The sequence below is a fragment of the Oryctolagus cuniculus genome, chromosome 7, assembly GCF_964237555.1.
Source record: "Oryctolagus cuniculus chromosome 7, mOryCun1.1, whole genome shotgun sequence".
Taxonomy (NCBI): domain Eukaryota; kingdom Metazoa; phylum Chordata; class Mammalia; order Lagomorpha; family Leporidae; genus Oryctolagus; species Oryctolagus cuniculus.
Window position 1 is genome coordinate 110,203,733 of NC_091438.1, and position 19,134 is coordinate 110,222,866.

Sequence of the window (19,134 nt, forward strand, 5' to 3'; positions counted from 1 at the left end):
TAGGTTTAACCCAGGAGGAATCTAGTCTTTGCAGATCCTCCATGAGCATAATGAAGATAGACAGGTGTAATGGTAGTTTCTAGCAATCAGGAAATAAATGACATTATTTCTTATTATACCAAACAGGTGGGTTTTACATGAAATTCTTGCTTTCACAGGGAAATATTTATTTTACTACAATATTGTAGAAGAAATGCTAGAGCAGTTTTCTACATTAAGATAACCAGATGAAGAGCTATTTCTTGTGGGAAAAAATTTTTTTTATTGAACATCTAAAAATTAGTTAACAGACGGTGTGCAGTGTTACTTTTTTCCCAGAATTTTTTTTTTTTTTTTTTTTTTGACAGGCAGAGTGGACAGTGAGAGAGAGAGACAGAGAGAGAAAGGTCTTCCTTTGCCGTTGGTTCACCCTCCAATGGCCGCCGCTGCAGCCGGCGCACCGCGCTGATCTGATGGCAGGAGCCAGGATCCAGGTGCTTTTCCTGGTCTCCCATGGGGTGCAGGGCCCAAGCACCTGGGCCATCCTCCACTGCACTCCCTGGCCATAGCAGAGAGCTGGCCTGGAAGAGGGGCAACCGGGACAGAATCCGGCGCCCCAACCGGGTCTAGAACCCGGTGTGCCGGCGCCGCAAGGTGGAGGATTAGCCTATTGAGCCACGGCGCCGGCTTTTTTCCCAGAATTTTACTTGACCATCACTCCTGTATTTGAGTTATGATAGATAAAGTACATCTAATTGAGCAAATGCTTGTGTATTTCATTAGCGTTTAGTTTTAAAAACTAAATTTGTTCATAGAGCACATGATATTCTTGGCAGGATTGTTAGAGTTGGCTTCTTTCCCAGCAATAGCTGTGGTTGTAATCACCTGTTGAACTTCGTATGTTTGTTTTTCTGTCTAGTTTTTTTGAAAGATGATATCTAACAAATGTAGTGTTACTAAGAATGAATGCAGTGGTGCATAGCTAGTACCTGTGAGTGTGAGAAACAAACTGAAAGGATTTAGTGGATTTTGACCTGAACCTTTGCAGTTAGGAATATGCCTCATACATCTCTTAATAATTCTTAGTAGGTCTGTTACCTGTAAATTAATCTGAATATAGTTTTAAGCTTTTTATTATGGAAAATTACAAACATACCAAAAAATTAAGAGAGCATTGTTAATATCCATTGTCATTCTTGTTTCATCTATTGCTTGTCTGTTTTTTAAATAGTACTTAGAAGCAACTTCTAAGCATCATGTCATTGGTCTGTAAATACTGTGGAATTTATTGCTGGTCAATAAGGACTTTAAACAAAGTAGCCATAGTAACAAATGAAATGTTTTGTGATCTCATAATTTTTCTTATTTTCTCAAGTAGTTAAATATGCTTATTGTACAGTGATTTTAACCTTTCTCTTAAAATTTTGAAGAACAGCTCAGCTAGTCAACAAGTAAATGAGAACCATGTAATTAGTGTTTTTTAAAACTATGTTATATGTTGATAGGTCTATCTTTGGAGTTGAGTTCTTAATATATTTTTATGAATCCTAAGATTCTCATTTTTGAAATAATATTTTAAATGCTTAAAATAAATAGTATAGCAAAGAAAATAAATTCCATTTAATTAAAATTATCAAAATATTAAAGCTGTGATTTATGTGTCTATGAGTGAATTACTTAACAAGATCTAGGCTCATATCTAAAATGACCATATTTTGTTAAGTATTATCTAATAATGTTTTAAAGTATCTAGAATAGTTGTGGTATTAAAATATATGTGGTTACTTTAATGACAGTCCTATGTACATACTGCTAATAATGCCATGTTAAATTTCATTCATTTATAATTAAAGGAAGTGCAAACTTCAGTTAAATATTTGTTACTGAAAGTTGAACATTTTTCCCCCATTCAAGTTTATGCTATCTGCTTTAGAGACTATTGGTCTGTGTTTTTATTTTTAGTGTTTATAGATGTCTCAAGTTATTACCAAGTACTCTTACTCTTCAGATTTTGCCCTCAATATCTCTCTTTTATTCTATCTAATTGTTCCTATTTTATTGTACTATACAAACCCTTCAGTTTAAGCCTCTTGTTTCCTAAGATTAATGTGGTCACCCAGGAGTGGTTTTTTTTTTTTTTTTTTTTTTTTTGACAGGCAGAGTGGACAGTGAGAGAGAGAGAGACAGAGAGAAAGGTCTTCCTTTTCTGTTGATTCACTCCCCAATGGCCGCTGCAGCTGGTGCGCTGTGGCCGGCGCACCGTGCTGATCCGAAGCCAGGAGCCAGGTGCCTCTCCTGGTCTCCCATGCAGGTGCAGGGTCCAAGCACTTGGGCCATCCTCCACTGCACTCCTGGGCCACCGCAGAGAGCTGGACTGGAAGAGGAGCAACCAGGACAGAATCCGGCACCCCAACCAAGACTAGAACCTGGAGTGCCGGCGCAGCAGGCAGAGGATTAGCCTATTGAGCTGTGGCGCCGGCCATCCCAGGAGTTATTAATTAGGGGTTTGCATCTGACAGTGTTATTTTGGACTCCTAGCAGAAGGAGGAAATTCCAGAAGCAGGAGCAGACTGTGAAAAGTGCAGTTTTGTTCACCTTTCCTGAAAGCTAGAATATGTTTAGTTAAGAAGCATTTATACAGTTTATAAACCTAAAGGAATGGGAAGAGTGAAACCCAAGATCCAGTTTTTAAAAGTATATACAGTTTTTTAGAACTAAATAGGTTATAAAACCATTCAAATATAGTGTCTGACTTGATCATTATAACTCAGGGAAGTAGATTTGGCAGGGTTATTAATCTCGTACATGGGTGTGGAAACTCAGGCTTGGTTGCTAACTTGAAGATGGACAGCTACAACTCAGCATCTTTAAGATTATAGTCTATTACTGTTTCACATATACCTAACCATATTATTAGATATATTACTGTTTTTGGTTCTAAATATGTGAATTTAGAAAAATAGCTTTTATATTTTAGATGGAATTCTTAATTATATTTTATATTTCCTAAAATGTCAGTGAAACCTTATCTTACAAAGGAAGATTGTGAATTCTGCTTTAATGACCTTGAACTGCACATTTCACACCAGTTGAGTAATCTTGTTCTAGAGGATTTGCCATGAGAATACTTTGGACTTTGATGAAAGACCCATTGTTTGGTTACTTTCCTTTCTTTCTTCTTCTTCTTCTTCTTCTTTTTTTTTTTTTTTTTTTTTTTGACAGGCAGAGTGGATAGTGAGAGAGAGAGACAGAGAGAAAGGTCTTCCTTTGCCGTTGGTTCACCCTCCAATGGCCGCCGCGGCCGGCGTACTGCGCTGATTCGATGGCAGGAGCCAGGTGCTTCTCCTGGTCTCCCATGGGGTGCAGGGCCCAAGCACTTGGGCCATCCTCCACTGCACTCCCTGGCCACAGCAGAGAGCTGGCCTGTAAGAGGGGCAACCGGGACAGAATCCGGTACCCCGACCGGGACTAGAACCTGGTGTGCCGGCGCCACTAGGTGGAGGGTTAGCCTAGTGAGCTGTGGCACCGGCCTTTCCTTTCAATTTTCAAAACTACTGTGTTGGATAATCAGTTGTGTGTGTGTGTGTATACATATATATATATAAATAAATGGGATGCATATGATTTAATGATGGGCAAAAAATGGAAATTTGATTATCCTAAAACAGAATATTTAAAAATATAAATTTGTAATAGGTTTTATAAGAGTAAAAAGAATAGGTGCTCAGTGAATACTAAGGAATACATTTTTGATTAATGAATTAATTGACTTCTCTGAGGTATGCCGTTAGGAAGAAAAGTTAGAAGCATGAAAACATGGTGATTCTAGTATGACAGTATGTGACTATTATACTACATTGAGTAATCTTAAAATTGGAACTGTGTAAATTTGGTTTCAGAAAAACTCATACTAATTGAGAGTAACTGTTGGCATAGGAATTTCATAATTCACTAAATTAAGGTAGATTTACTATCTCTGATGCTGGTGGGATTTTCGTTACTATTTTTCAAAAGTTTTATTACTATAGTTTCAGATTTATTTTTCTGTCATATCTTTGCTTGCTAAGTGCCATTTAAGGGATCCAGAGAATTTGAGGGGAAGGGGCCACCATTTTATAGGATATTTGTCAAGGAAATGAGATGATCTGCATTATGAGGTGTAAGTAGGCCCAAGGCAATCAGAAAATGAAGAGGCATTCTAGAGTAATGCAGTGCATTAGGAAAGTGTTAGAGGTGATGTTTAAAACTCAGTCATTTTTTTTATTAGAGTGAGAGTTTATGTTGGGCAAAAAAGGTAATTGGGGTCAGAATGTAGATGCCCCTGAATGCCCAGAAGGGATTTGAATTTTATTCTGTAGGCCTGTGCTTTTCTAATTGGGATAGGCACAGTATATGGGATATGTAAGTCCACGGGGTAAATTTGACACATCTAGGAAAATCACTTTTCTAAAAATCTTCTAAATCAGTCTTCTAAAGATTGGGGGTGGAAAGGATAATTTTCGTGTGTGTGAAGGTGGATAGAATATAAAATATAATTTACATGCAATTTTAAGAAAATATTTTAAGATTTAAGATAAGATCCCAATAAATTTCTAAAACAAATTTATGCTTATGGCAAGCCAATTCATCCTATAATTCCAGAACTTATGTGGACATGTTTTTATCTTCAGCTGTTACACTTCTCCACTGAACAAGTGTTAAAGACACAAGTCAAAGTGATATGCAACCATTATAAATTTTAAGAGGACCGAGAGGAAGCTAGAGGAGACTCACTAGATAATCAGGGACTCAAAGGCAATCACTGGGAAGAAAGTTTATCGGATTAAGAGACGTTTCAAAAGAAGACTAGTGAACGTGGCTTTTGATATAGGAGAGGTAGTTAACAAAGTACAACAGGAGAGATGTCTTACAGGCTTCCATGACTGGGAGCCATAGAAGAATGTTAGGAAAGAATGTGAAAGATATAAAGGGAGGGAGAAAGTCAAAAGGGACAGCAGAGATACTACAGGGTTGATGGATTTGTTACGATGATGCGATGTTGAATTTTAGGGGCCTATAGGATATAGAAGAGAGAAAGAGACCTGTCATGAATATGTAGTTTTCAAAAGTTTTGTCATGGAACATAGATGAGTCCATGAGGGTAGTTAGAAAACCTGGGGATCAAAGTAGAAAAAAAAATGAGCTATGGTTGTGCACTGGCCCACATACCCAAAACAAGGAAGGAATAGATTATAAAATGGATCCAGGTAAAGGATAATCCATGGAGAGTATAAATTAGTAGTGAAAGATCAAAGGGCAGATAGACTGAGAAAAGGCCATTAGATTAGACAACTGTGAGTGTTGAAATTTGCTTTAAACCCAGTAGTGGGGACATGACACAATTTTTGTGAACCCATAAAGAAAAAACTTTTTTTCTGCCAGAATTCTCTCTCAGTCTGAGTTTTATATTGGGAAAAATCCAGTTTAGTATTCCTAAAAGGAACAAAATTAAACATGTGAGGGTGGAGGAAAAAAAAGAAAACAGGAAGAAGTGGTATATTAAATGACTTCTGCATTTGAAATCTGTTTTTTTGAAAAAAGCCATTTTGGCATTCTGATTCTAAAAACATCAGTATAAATTTTTGCTTAGGCTGTGTTCCTGAAAATTAGAACTTACTGATAATTTTTAAGCTTACTGAGAAATAAGTATGACAAGAGATATTATGGCAAAAATTTATATCTAATCTTGGGAATTTAGAGTTTAAATTATTTAAATTAGAAGTAACAATCATTTATCTACTGTGATGCCAGCAACAGAACTATAAGAATTAAAATTTTTGATATTTAGGGACTGAATCTTTATTGAATTTTAAATATATACAGTTGCCTGTCAGGCTTTTTAAACATTCAATAACCTGTTATGAATTTTAATTCTATTCAAAAACCTACACAAAAGTATTTGACTCACAGCATGTCAGGAAGAATAAGTTAATGTTAAACTTTAACTTAATGCATCAAATACATTCATTGTTACTGTTTTCTGACAATATCTCTTTAATACTATTTGTTTTCACAGTATTAAGTGTTAAAATATATAAAATGCACACAGTATAGATAAGTTAACAAATATGTTAATGTACAGTGATAGGTGATATTAAAGTCAAAATGACTTAGTAGTCATGAGGTACTAGATTTATTTAAAAGACATTGAGCCTATTTTAATACAGTATTTCAGCCTACTTCATTTAATTTCATGACTAAACCATATCAGACATTTATTCCAAGTTATTTTGTGGTAAAATGAAGAGTCAGTTTTAAAAAATTCATATTATATGTCGCTCCCCCTCTTCGTGGAGGAGCAACACAGGACCCTGCGCTGTTCTTTCTGTCTGCTCGGCCCTCCCCGGGTTTGCTGCTGGTTCTTCCCGGGTTGGCTACTATCCCTTCCACCTCCGTGGAAGGGCAGTTCCCCCTGGCCGCATTCCCCACTTCCGCAGGGGAGCGGCACACCGCCGGCCGGCTCGTCTCGGGGGCTGCACAGGTGTTCCTTCAGCTAGATGTTCCCCATAGATGTTCCTGGTGCATGCCGTCTCTCTCCTCCTTTATAGTCCTCCTCCGCCAATCCCAACTCGGCTGCCCACACGCCGAGTACGCTGCTCTCCAATCAGGAGCAAGTCCTACAGTTAATTGGCTGAACTGGAGGCAGCTGTACGGAAGCTGTTTACTTCTCTCCCGGCGCCATATTGTGGGAGAGCAGATGCATAGAATAAGTCTTAATTCCAGTAACAGTCTAGTCCGAGCTGCTCCCCACAGAGGAGAGCAGATGCATAGAATAAGTCTTAATTCCAGTAACTTAGTCTAGTCCGAGCTGCTCCCCACAATTATAGATTTTTGCATATACTCTGAACTGATTGAATTTTAGCTTTAAAATTAATATTGAAGCATTTAAAATGTTCAGTCTTTTGTGTTTATTCGAAGTTAGAATTTTAACAAGGAAACTGCTTTTTTTAAGTGAGTAAGTTTTTAAATTAGCCTACTTGATGACTTTTAAAACAAAAGTTTTTTTTAATTTGGTTATTTAAAAAATCACCTATTGGTTATAATTCAATTGTAACCATCTAAGATTGAATCCCACAGTACAAAATATATGAACAAAATGAAACTGTAGTAAGAACTTTAAATAAGAAAGGCAAATGGTATTCTTTTAGGTGATATTTTATACCCATTCTAAAGTTGATATTGACTTGTAAGATGAAAAAATATTTCTCAGGCTTTCTCCAAAGAATTTAATATCAGATTATTAAATGACAGTAACTTGCAATGAGTTTAATGTTTGATTTATTGACCTTTTAATTGGTCTCTGTTCATTCGAAGCTTTCTGAATCTTTTGGATGGATCAGCATTTTGGTTGATTTGATGGAGTATAACATTCCATTTTGAGACTTCCAGCATATCCCTCTTCTCCTCTCAGATTTAGATTTTGTTCTTGGTTTGTGATATTTACCATTTAGGTTGCTTTCTCCACATTCTTCATTCCACCACCAGCCTCCTGAAGAAGATAACCATGCAATTTAAAGGATATAAATTTGTGGGAAGTTGCTGTTATTTTATTTCCTTATGAATATGTCTCATTTCTTATATCATAGTGTTGTAAATCCATGTATCCTAATTTTAAATATATGTGTAAGTTTCATGCATTCTATGAAAGCTAGAAAGCTGAAGAGGATTAGAGGTAAAATACAATGCTTAGTTGAACTAGAATTAACAGAGGTTTGTGTGTAGAGAAAATGCTTATTTGAGATTGGAATTTTAAGGGGTTGACATTGTAGATAACAACTAATAATATAGGAAGATATTCTAAAGAGGTGAAAATAAAGTACTGTTAGTAAAAGCATACCTGAATAGCTTTCTGGACAATTGAGGTGTGTTTTTGCTTTATGATCCCATGTAGAAAACACCAAATCTTTATGCTCTGGGAGTGCTGTGGGAACATTGCCAGAAATCTGAGCGAGGTGCACTGTGTAGTTGCTTTCATGATTTCCCAAGTGGAAAGAATATTCTATATAATGCATGTTGTCTTTCCAGTCTTCTAGCTCAATTCGTAAAATATAAGTGGATTGCTTCACTATGGCACTGATCTTCTCTAGGCCCAACCAGAATTCTCCTGAAAAGAAAAATATTTAAAAACCTGTAGATTAACTACAGATTGGAAACTGACAATTTTTAAGCAGTGTTTTTTTATTAGTGTAAGTAAATAAGTTATTTTAGTCTTGAATCCCTTCTCAGCTTAGAGTTTCTGAAAATATTTCTTTTTTTTAATTAATTAATTTATTTGAAAGAATTACACAGAGATAAAGGGGAGAGGCAGAGAGAGAGGAAGAGAGAGAGAGGTTTTCCATCCTCTGGTTCACTCCTTAATTGGCTGCAACAGCCAGGGCTATGCCAATCTGAAGCCAGGAGCCAGGAGCTTCCTCCGGGTCTCCCACGCGGGTGCAGAGGCCTAAGGACTTGGGCCATCTTCTAGTGCTTTCCTAGGCCATAGCAGAGAGCTGTATCAGAAGTGGAGCAACCAGGACTCGAACCGGTGCCCATATGGGATGCTGGGACTGCAGGCGGCGGCTTTACCTGCTATGCCACAGTGCTGGTCCTGAAAATATTTCTTTTTAAAATAATTTTATTGAACATAGTCGTATGCACAAAATGTTAATAATATTAATAGACCTGCTTAAAATCTGATAATCCTTTCTCAAACATATTACAAGACATGTTTCACATGTGAAACATACCATTATAGATAATTAGGTCTGATCACTGGTAGAATAATGTCTAATCCCTAAATAGCTTTATATATGCTAGCTTTACTATTATCTATTTATTAATACCCATTTATAATCAAGAGACATTAGATACTCTCATAGATTTAGATGGTAACGCTGTCACTTTCTTCGAATTTAAACTTGACTTTTGGTGTTTGCTTTATACATTTATTTTTTGTGCAAAAATAAGGAAGTAAATTCTAAAAAATTTTAATTAACATGATTCTTAATAACCTTTCTCTGTCATTTAGAAATTATGTTGGGAATTGAAATCATAGTATAATTGCAGATAGTTATTTATTATTATCCTTTTTATTAAAATACTTAATGAAAATAGAAGTCAGTATTTCCTTATTGAGTTAGTAGGAGGCTTCATTTTAAGGATAGCTAGTAAATATGAATACAAAAGTGTTGCTTTACTTTTTAAAAATATTTATTTATTTATTTGAGAGGTAGAGGGACAGAGAGACAGACAGACAGACAGACAAGAATTCTGTCCACTAGTTCACCCCCCAGATTCCTGCATTGGCTTGGGCTTGGCAGACCCAAGCCAGTAGTCAGGAACTAAATCCAGGTCCCACACTTTGGTGGCAGGAACCCAACCACCTGAGCATTCACTGCTGCCTCCTAGGGTATGCGTTAGCAGGAAGCTGGAATCAGGAATGGAAATGAGACTTGAATGCAGGCACTTCATAGGGGATGCAGGTGTATTAACCTGCTAGGCCAAATGCCTGTTCCTGGGGTTTTATTTTCATCATCGAATAATTGAGTGTTCTGGACTTAGCTGTCAGTCTTTTATTTTTGAGTTACAGTCACTGTTAGGAAAAGATTGGGAGCTATAAAACATGTCACTGGCTGGCGCCGTGGCTCACCAGGCTAATCCTCCGCCTTGCGGCTCCAGCACACCGGGTTCTAGTCCTGGTCAGGGTGCCGGATTCTGTCCCGGTTGCCCCTCTTCCAGGCCAGCTCTCAGCTGTGGCCCGGGAGTGCAGTGGAGGATGGCCCAGGTGCTTGGGCCCTGCACCCCATGGGAGACCAGGATAAGTACCTGGCTCCTGCCATTGGATCAGCGCGGTGCGCCGGCCGCAGTGCGCTGGCCGCGGCAGCCATTGGAGGGTGAACCAACGGCAAAAAGGAAGACCTTTCTCTCTGTCTCTCTCTCTCACTGTCCACTCTGCCTGTCAAAAACAAAAAAAAAACCAAAAAACAAAAAAAAACCAAACATATCACTGAGGGGCTGTTGCTGTGGTGTAGTAGGCTGAGATTTTACCTGTGGCACTGGCATCCCATATGGGTGCTGGTTTGTGTCCCAGCTGCTCGCCTTTTTTTTTTTTTTTTTTTTTAAGATTTATTTATTTATTTGAAAGTCAGAGCTACACAGAGAGAGAGAGAGAGGTCTTCCATCTGCTGGTTCACTCCCCAGTGGCCCCAACAGCTGGAGCTGCGCCTATGTGAAGCCAGGAGCTTCCTCCAGGTCTCCCATGTGGGTGCAGGGGCCCAAACACTTGGGCCATCTTCCACTGCTTTCCCAGGCCATAGCAGAGAGCTTGGATCGGAGGTGGAACAGCCAGGTTTCCAACCAACACCCATGTGGCACTGCAGGTGGCAGCCTTACCCTCTTTGCCACAGCGCCGGCCCCTGCTCCTCTTCTTATCCAACTCTCTGTTTATGGCCTGGAAAAGCAGTGGAAAATGGCCCAAATGATTGGGCCCCTGCACCCATGTGGCAAACCTGGAAGAAGCTCCTGGCTTTGGATCAGCCTAGCTCTGGCTGTTAAGGCTATTTGGGGAATGAACCAGAAGATGGAAGACCTTTCTCTATATCTCCCACTGTCTATAATTTTGCCTCACAAATAAATGAATAAAATCTTAAAAAAAAAACCTTTTCATTGAAATATGCATTCTAACTATCATAATTGGAATAAAGAATTTTTTAAATGGTCAAATAATACTTAGTGGTAAAAACTTTGGTATAATAATGGATATTTTTGACTTTGCAAATAAGTATTTGTACAACATAGATTTTTGTAATGTGCTTTTTAGTTTTTTTTTATTAAACTTTGCATTGAGTAATTAATTTTAAACAACACATTCTATAATATACATTTATAATATTTAAATTATTGGAACTTATAAATTTGGACTGCATATCTGACAGTTTTCTTATCCCTTCTAACCTCTAATTGACTGATATTTAAAATGTCAATACAATAAGGGAATAGGGTGCTAGGGATGGTTTTCCCCATAGCTTATTCATAGCACATATTACTTAATCAAGATTATCTTTAATAATTATAATTATGATAATTATGTCTTTGAATTAAATTGTGATAAGTCTAATTAGGATGACATGTAATTATGATAAGTAAAATTCAAATGACAATTACAATAGGTGTAATTACTAACAAATGTGTAATTATTTGTTAATAAGTTTTATGAAGGCTGAAAGTGGTTCTTGTTCATTGATGCAGTGCCCAGTCCATAATAGATATTTGTGTTACAATCCCTTGTAAGTATTTTAAAATATTGTTAGATTAAAAAGTGATGAATGAATAGTTACCATACCATCAAGCTTTCCAAAACCATGTTTGTAGTTCTCCCAAGTTTCATTGAAGTTTTGTGCTCCATCTATTCGGTGTTGAATTAGTGTCCATGGCCTACCTGCATATAACAAAATGAAGTTGTGGACTTTTAGTAGCTTGATTTTGAGAGATGTAAAAAATGCTGTCTTTTTGGCTTGGTTTTAATTGGTGTCTTTAGAAGATAGTTTATTAATTTTATGGTCATACATTTATTATGGTCCCCAAAGACTAAGTAAAGGGAAACTATTGAATTTTGTCTTAGTAAACTTATTAACAGGTCACTTGAGATTATTTTATGACAGAGATGGGGAATTTCACATAATAAAATTAATGAATAAGAAAAATATGAATATTAGATTTATATTCATGCTATATATATTTCATTTTAAATATACAGTAGTTCTTCAGTACCTATGGATGTTTGGTTCCAGTACCCTTTGCTGATACAGAAATGTGCAAAAGCCTAAGACCTTGATACAAAATGGCATAGTATTTGCATATAACCTACTCAGATCCTTCTGTGTACTTTAAATCATCTCTTGACTATTTATCATAACAATGCAGTGGAAATGCTATGCAAACAGTCATGTACCATTTTGTTTAGAGAGTAATGACAAGAAAATAGTCTAGTTTTATACAATGCAATTTTTTCCCTAAATATCTGCGATCCATTGTTTGTTAAATCCATGCGTGTGGAATTCATAGATATGGTGGAATGAGCATATTCAGAAGAGAGATAATGGGTGGAATCTGCTAATAAGTGGTAGCTTGAACCTAAGCACTGTCCATTTCTCTTTTTAGGCGGATTTTACCTGATTTTATATCACAGTAGACATTAAAAACTTGAGAGTCGGTGGGTCTAATGGCATACACACCGCTTCTGTGTTCACCTCTGTTATAAATGGTGTTACAATCTGCAGGAATGCCTAGAATCAAGGAAATGTTGTTATGTAAGCTTCAGTAATGTGAATGATAACTTAGAAGTTGAAATCTTTATATATATATATACCTATACAAACATGTATCTTGTTGTGCTATTTAAAAGTAAATTGCAAACTTCATGACCCTTATTCCGCTAAATATTCCAGCATATGTCTCTTCAAGGAGATGTTATTCTCTTCCATTATATTCCATATATATTCCATATATATCTCTTCCATATAAGAAAATTAATAATTGTATAAAGTCCATATTAATATCCTTAATTGTATTAAGAATGCTTCTTTAGAATTTTGTATTTGTTGGATGTGTCTCTTCATTCTCATTCCATCTAGAACTGGTTCTTTTTTTTTTTAACTTTTATTTAATGAATATAAATTTCCAAAGTACAGCTTATGGATTACAATGGCTCCCCCCCCCCCCATAACTTCCCTCCCACCCGCAACACTCCCCTTTCCCGCTCCCTCTCCCCTTCCATTCACATCAAGATTCATTTTCAATTCTCTTTATATACAGAGTATCAGTTTAGTATATATTAAGTAAAGATTTCAACAGGCTATGGGAGCCTTTTGAGTTCACCGACTCTGATCGTATTTAGACAAGGTCATAGTCAAAGTGGAAGTTCTCTCCTCCCTTCAGAGAAAGGTACCTCCTTCTTTGATGACCTGTAGAACTGGTTCTTGAGACAAGAGTGTTTAATAATTTCTTCACAAACAAAACCCACCAAAATTATCTTACCATCATGTTCTGCATTTTTTGTTTTATTCAGCTGAAGAGAGGGAGTAGTTCTTGGTGCTCTTGGCTTGGAAGAAAGAGAATTTTCTGTGGGTTCTTGAATTCCAGTCCTTCTGAGCTGATAAAAGAATATAAACCTACTTTTAAAAAGTGGTACTGAATATATGCTACTAGACAAAATGTAGATATATCAAAAATACAGTTTTTATTTATTTTGTCTTTCAGTTTATATTATTTGATGTTAAGAAGGAAGAACAGTGTTACTCTGCCTTTCAAATTAAAATTAAGTGAGGCCAAAAGCAGGGACTTTGCTTAAAGTATTTTAATATATTCCCTATATTTATATGAATAGGATATATTTAATATTTTGTTCAGTAACATAGGCTGATTTTTTTTAAAATTTTTTTAAGATTTATTTATTTACTTGAAAGGCAGAGTTACAGAGAAGCAGAGGCAGAGAGAGCGAGGTCCTCTTTCCACTGGCCCTCTCCCCAGATGGCCACAATGGCTGGAGCTTCCCATGTGGGTACAGGGACCCAAAGACCTGAGCCACCCTCCTCTACCCTTCCAGACCACAGCAGAGAGCTGGATGGGAAGTGGAACATCAGGGACTCGAACTGGTGCCCACATGGGATGCTGGCACTGCGGGCAGTAGCCCCATCTGCTATGCCACAGTGTCCGCCCCATAGGCTGATTTTAAGTGTAATGACTATCAGTTGTAGATCTGATTTTTCAGACCTTCCATAAAGACACAGAACATTATTTGAATAAGGTTGCTTTTGGTCATTTTTGACCTGTAAATATATCTGTAGATGTTGTCAGGTTTATTTGCTTATTTTTAATTTTTTATATTTTATTATTAGTATAGAATAACATGTTCTGTCAAGTGTGTTGAATTTATAATTTATTGACTGAATGTTTTTCTTAGTGATGGTGAGAAAAGCAGAATATATAGTATCTTGCATTATCAGTATTAGCTTTTTGATGTTGGCATCAATAGTATTTTTGAGGACCTAATTTATAAGGATTTGTAGTAAATTTCATTTACTAGATGTTAATCTTTTCTAATAAGTAACTATGGTCTTAAATTTGCTTGTTTTTTTTTAGAGTTCTGATTTTTTAATTTAAATAAGAGGAAGATAGATCATATCATCTAAGTCTTCCAACTCAGGAATTCATTGTTTGAATTTCTTCATTTGGTACCCCATTATCTGCAGAGGATATGTTTGAGACCCCCACTGGGTGCCTGAAACCACAATCAGTACTCAACCTTATTTATACTGTTTTTTCCTAAACAGAATGTATCTGTTATAAAGTTTAATTTATAAATTAGGCACAGTGTGAGGTTAATAATAATAACTAATAGTAACAGAACAATTATACTGTAATAATTATGTGACTGTGATCTCTGAGTTTATAATATTTTTCAAATCCTCTTGAATGACTATTTAAGACTATTACTGATTGATTTTTTAAACCAATGTATCCTATGTTAGAATGCTTAAATTCTGGCATAGCTTTATTCTAAACAAGTACTTCGCTCCTTCACCTAGCCAGTTGTTTACATTTAGATTAATTACGTTACTGGATGTTGAATTTAATAATCAGGCACAAATTTCTAATAATACAGTAATAAAAATAATAATCATAGTAAATTTACTGACTTCTGTATGCTGAAAATGGTATTAACCTTATTAGTTAACAGATATTTATTGAGCGCCTACTATGTGCCATATGATTAATATTCCAAGGCAATAGTAATAAAAATAATGGAAAAAAGTCACTGTACTCAAACAGCTTACATTTTAGTGAAGGACAGACAAGAAAAGTAAAATAAGACCCATTATGTGTAAAATAAAAGTGTTAAGGAAAAAAGTAGTTAAGGAGGTAGAAGCGTGTAGGGGTGGGAGTAAGGGATTATAATTTGTAATTAAGTGACATGGAAAGGCTTCATTGAGCATTTCTTGTTTGATAAAGGCTTGAAGGAAATGAAGTGTGGGCTATGCAGATACCAGGGAGAAAGAGGAAACAAGAAGGGCAAAGGCACGGAGGTGCAGCATGTTTGATGTGTATGAGAAACAGTCAGGTCAGGAGGATTGGAGATGAAGGGAGTGAGATAATGGCGGGTCAGGTCATCTCAGGTATTTGAGCTACTGTGAGTGAAATGGCAAGCCGTGGTAGGTTTTGAGCAGAGAGATGTGGTCTAATTTAAATTTTAATAGGATCATTTTGGCTGTCATGAATTAATTCTTTTTTTCTCACAACAATCCTATAAAGATAGGCTCTGTCATTATCTCTGTGGGCTGTGCTAGGACACTGTGAGGCAGAGGGGTTAAGTAATTTAGTCAAGGGCACATGGAAAGTTTAGAGCCATGATTGGAAACCAGGTAGGTCTTAGCTACAGAGCCTGCAGTCGTATTTGCCCGTATGATCAGTTTGCTCACCACCCAATTAAAGGTTTCAAATAATTTTGAAATCCAGTATTTTTATAAACCAATGTAAAATATCGGACATACCATTAAAATGCTGACTTACCTGATCTTCTATTTCTTTTATTTGATTATGCTGTTCGTTTAATTGTTTATATTGGTCTTCCACAGTCTGGAGAAGGTCTTTGATATTGTTATCTTGCTGTTCTACAAAAATCTGGATATAGAGTGTAGTTTGGTTAAAAGTCTCATTCCTCTTTGTTTTCTGTTAGAGATTTTACTTCCTCTAACACTGTCACAATCTGTTTTTTAAACTAATAGTAGATTTTAAAAAATGTTGTCAATCATTTTCCTTTTAGACATCTTTTCAAGTAATATATTCTTTTGTTCTTATATTTTTATTAAAATATACTATCTCTAAAATTTGGTTTTCTGAATTTTACTTCACTTGAAAGGATAAAAACCACAATATTTTAATCATATATCTTTCTTACTGTAGTCTTTTACCTGTTTTGAACATGGTAGAATAGTTTTAAATTCATTTAACTTTTTACTTATCTCCAGTAATTTGCAATGATCTAATAACTTAGTGTTCTAAATTTTATTATTTAACTGATTTGTAATTTTCATATCAGATGTAAAGTTATTTTTCATATAATGTTAAGGAAACAAGAACTAACTTGAAATTATAATGGGAAATTTTATCTTCTGGAGGTTTGTTTTTTTTTTTTTTTGAGAAAAATAAGATATTCCAACAATGCAACAAAGTATTTCAAATAGCATGTCTTAGAATTTATTTTTAAAAGATTTACATTTAAAACATAATCATGAAGTCTGGTTTCTACTTACTTTCAATAAAGTTAATTCTGGGTGTTCATGAATTTCAGGTTGATTTTTAATTAAATTAGTTAATTGCTCCTCCAAATATCGCACTTTTTGTTGAAGTAGAATTTTTTCTTCTAGGAGACTTTCAAGTTTTGAGTTGAGTTCCAGTGACATATTCTTCACCTCTTCATTTTTCTCTTGTAGCTTTGATGTAGTTCTTCTTAGTTCCTTTTCTTCTTTCTTGATTTCATTGGTTTGTAATGAAAGGTCATAAAAAGACTGATCAAATATGTTGAGTTTTTGAAAAATGTCATTAATTTGTCCTTTAGTCTTGTGGACAAAGTCTTTAAGACCATGCCCTAACTGAAGAAGGCCATTGGCTAGAATTTTCACATCATCTAACATAGCAAATCTTGATTTTGATTCTGGAGATAGAGAATCAAATGATGAATTGTCTTGGTCAATTCTGGAGGAAATAACTAGAGGAACAATAAAAAGAAAAATCTTAAGTGTGTACATTTTTATCCTAATTATTAAGTTGCAAGCAATTTGAAATTTCTTCTCCAGTATGTAGATGGAGACGTGTTAACTCTATATATACTACTCTTTGCCACATAAAAGGTAAGAGTGGCAGGTGAATATAGTTAATCATTAAGCTATGTTAACTTGCACAAATGTGACCTTCCACACAGAGTTAGATCAATGCTAAATGAAATCAAAGAAATAAGCAACTGATTTAATAGGTAATCAGAAATCATTGTATTTAACTTCGATAGATTATAAGCTGTACTTTCAGTATAATGAGGTTTACTGTTTTCTAAAAATTCATTTTAATTTTTCATGATTTAAAAGATTTTACAAGTCAAAAACTTTTGACATGTTAAGTTGTCACTAAAGTTGAGGAAAAATTAAAAGATTAAGTTTGAATTTCCATAATTCTACTTTAGTTCTTTTGGAAACAATGGCTCATGGCAAAAATGCCTTCTTTGAAACCTTCCCCCCACTCCTTCATGTGGTGTTAAAGGCTCTTGGTGCTATATTCCTGCACTGCTCTGTGTAAGCTAACATATAATGATGTTCCTTATTATTTGTCACTGTAATTGTTAATGTTTCTTTATGCTTCACATTTATGTGACCATTATCACAACAGTACCACATACAAATGTCATAAAGACATTTCCTCCCCTTCTATTTTATATTGCATATTTTCTAGGTTTGTTCCCTCAAACCTAGGATCAGTAAATATGTGGTCCTCTAAGGTCAAACTATAATTAGATCTTTTTAAATTTTGTATTTAGTTTTTGTTTACTTGAAAGAGAGAGACAGGACTGTCATCTGCTGATTTACTCCCCCAAATGCCTACAATAGCAGGGGCTGAGCTAGACCAAAGCCAGGAGCCCACAACTCAGTCTTGGTCTTCTACCTGACTAGCAGAGATACAACCATTTGAACCATTACCTGCAGCCCCCTAGGGTGCACATTAGCAGGAAAGTTGAGGGGCTGATGTTATGGTACAGTGGATTAAGACCTGGCATCCCACATCGGAGTGCAGATTTGAGTCCTTGCTTCTGTTACAGCTCCATGATAATGCACGTGGGAAAGCAGCAGAAGATGGTCCAAATGCACGGGTCTCTGCCATCCATGTGGGAGACTTGGTTGGAGTTCCAGGCTCCTAGCTTCAGCCTTGTCCAATCCTGACTATTGCAGTGATTTGGAGGAGTGAACCAGCAGATGGAAGATATCTCTCTTTCTGCCCCTCTCTGAGTCTGTGTCCCTTTGTCTTTCCAACAGATCATAAAATCTCTAAAAAAAAATAAAATAAAAAAGCAGGAAACTGGAATTGAGAATGGAGCCAGGATTTGAACACAGGCAATCTGATATAAGATGTGGGCATCCCAAGCAGTTTATAAACTACTGTATCAAACACCCACCATGGAATTAAATGCTTTCAATGTCAGAAATGATTTGCTTATTACAACTTTTTTTTCTGAATTGTGTGAGTTTGGTAATAGTTTTAATAATGTAAGTTTAACAAAAAACAAAATTAATAAAAAGAAATATTCACTGTGCTTCTAATTTAATGTTAAAAAGAAAATACATGACTAAATTATAAATTCTTTTTTTTTTGAGCTTTTATTTAGTTAATATAAATTTCCAAAGTACAGTTTATGGATTACAATGGCTTTTCCCCCCCATAACTTCCCTCCCATCTCCTGCTCCCTCTCCCATTCCATTCACATGAAGATTCATTTTCAATTATCTTTATATACAGAAGATCAATTTAGTATATATTAAGTAAAGATTTCATCAGTTTGCACCCACACAAAACATAAAGTGTAAAATACTGTTAGAGTACTAGTTATAACATTAATTCACATTGAACAACACATTAAGGACAGAGATCCTACATGGGGAGTAAGTGCACAGTGACTCCTGTTATTGACTTAACAAATTGACACTCTTGTTTATGGCGTCAGTAATCTCCCTAGGCTCTTGTCATGAGTTGCCAAGGCTATGGAAGCCTTTTGAGTTCACTGACTTCGATCTTGTTTAGACAAGGTCATAGTCAAAGTAGAAGTTCTCTCCTCCCTTCAGAGAAAGGTACCTCCTTCTTTGATGGCCTGTTCTTTCTACTGGGATCTCTCGCAGAGATCTTTCATTTAGGTTTGTTTGTGTTTTGTTTTGTTTTTTTGCCAGAGTATCTTGGCTTTCCATGCCTAAAATACTCTCATGTGCTCTTCAGCCAGATCTGAATGCCTTAAGGGCTGATTCTGAGGCCAGAGTGCTGTTTAGGACATCTGCCATTCTATGAGTCTGCTGTGTATCCCACTTCCCATGTTGGATCGTTCTC

At 35.9% G+C, this 19,134-nt stretch overlaps 2 protein-coding genes across 12 annotated transcripts in view; one reads left to right on the forward strand and one right to left on the reverse strand.

The window, feature by feature from the left end:
* The window catches only part of DOCK7 (dedicator of cytokinesis 7), a 268,374-nt gene that overhangs the window by 107,065 nt on the left and 142,175 nt on the right, over positions 1-19,134 (forward strand). The gene's annotated exons all lie outside the window — the stretch shown is intronic.
* Positions 7,280-18,103, reverse strand: ANGPTL3 (angiopoietin like 3). Its single transcript, XM_002715951.5, has 7 exons — positions 16,308-18,103; positions 15,565-15,675; positions 13,033-13,147; positions 12,168-12,281; positions 11,339-11,434; positions 7,856-8,122; positions 7,280-7,507 (listed from the first exon to the last, which is right to left on the reverse strand). The coding sequence occupies exons 1-7, from the start codon at positions 16,800-16,802 to the stop codon at positions 7,323-7,325; spliced, it is 1,383 nt and encodes a 460-aa protein (XP_002715997.1). The 5' UTR covers positions 16,803-18,103; the 3' UTR covers positions 7,280-7,322.

Excerpts from the sequence above, each read along its gene's own strand:
- ANGPTL3 (XM_002715951.5), bottom strand. The coding sequence starts at position 16,802 with ATGTACACACTTAAGATTTTTCTTTTTATTGTTCCTCTAGTTATTTCC. Across the intron at positions 8,123-11,338 it reads TGGTTTTGGAAAGCTTGATG|GAGAATTCTGGTTGGGCCTA; the intron begins GTATGGTAACTA and ends TTTTCTTTTCAG. Across the intron at positions 7,508-7,855 it reads TTGTCCAGAAAGCTATTCAG|GAGGCTGGTGGTGGAATGAA; the intron begins GTATGCTTTTAC and ends TATCTTCTTCAG.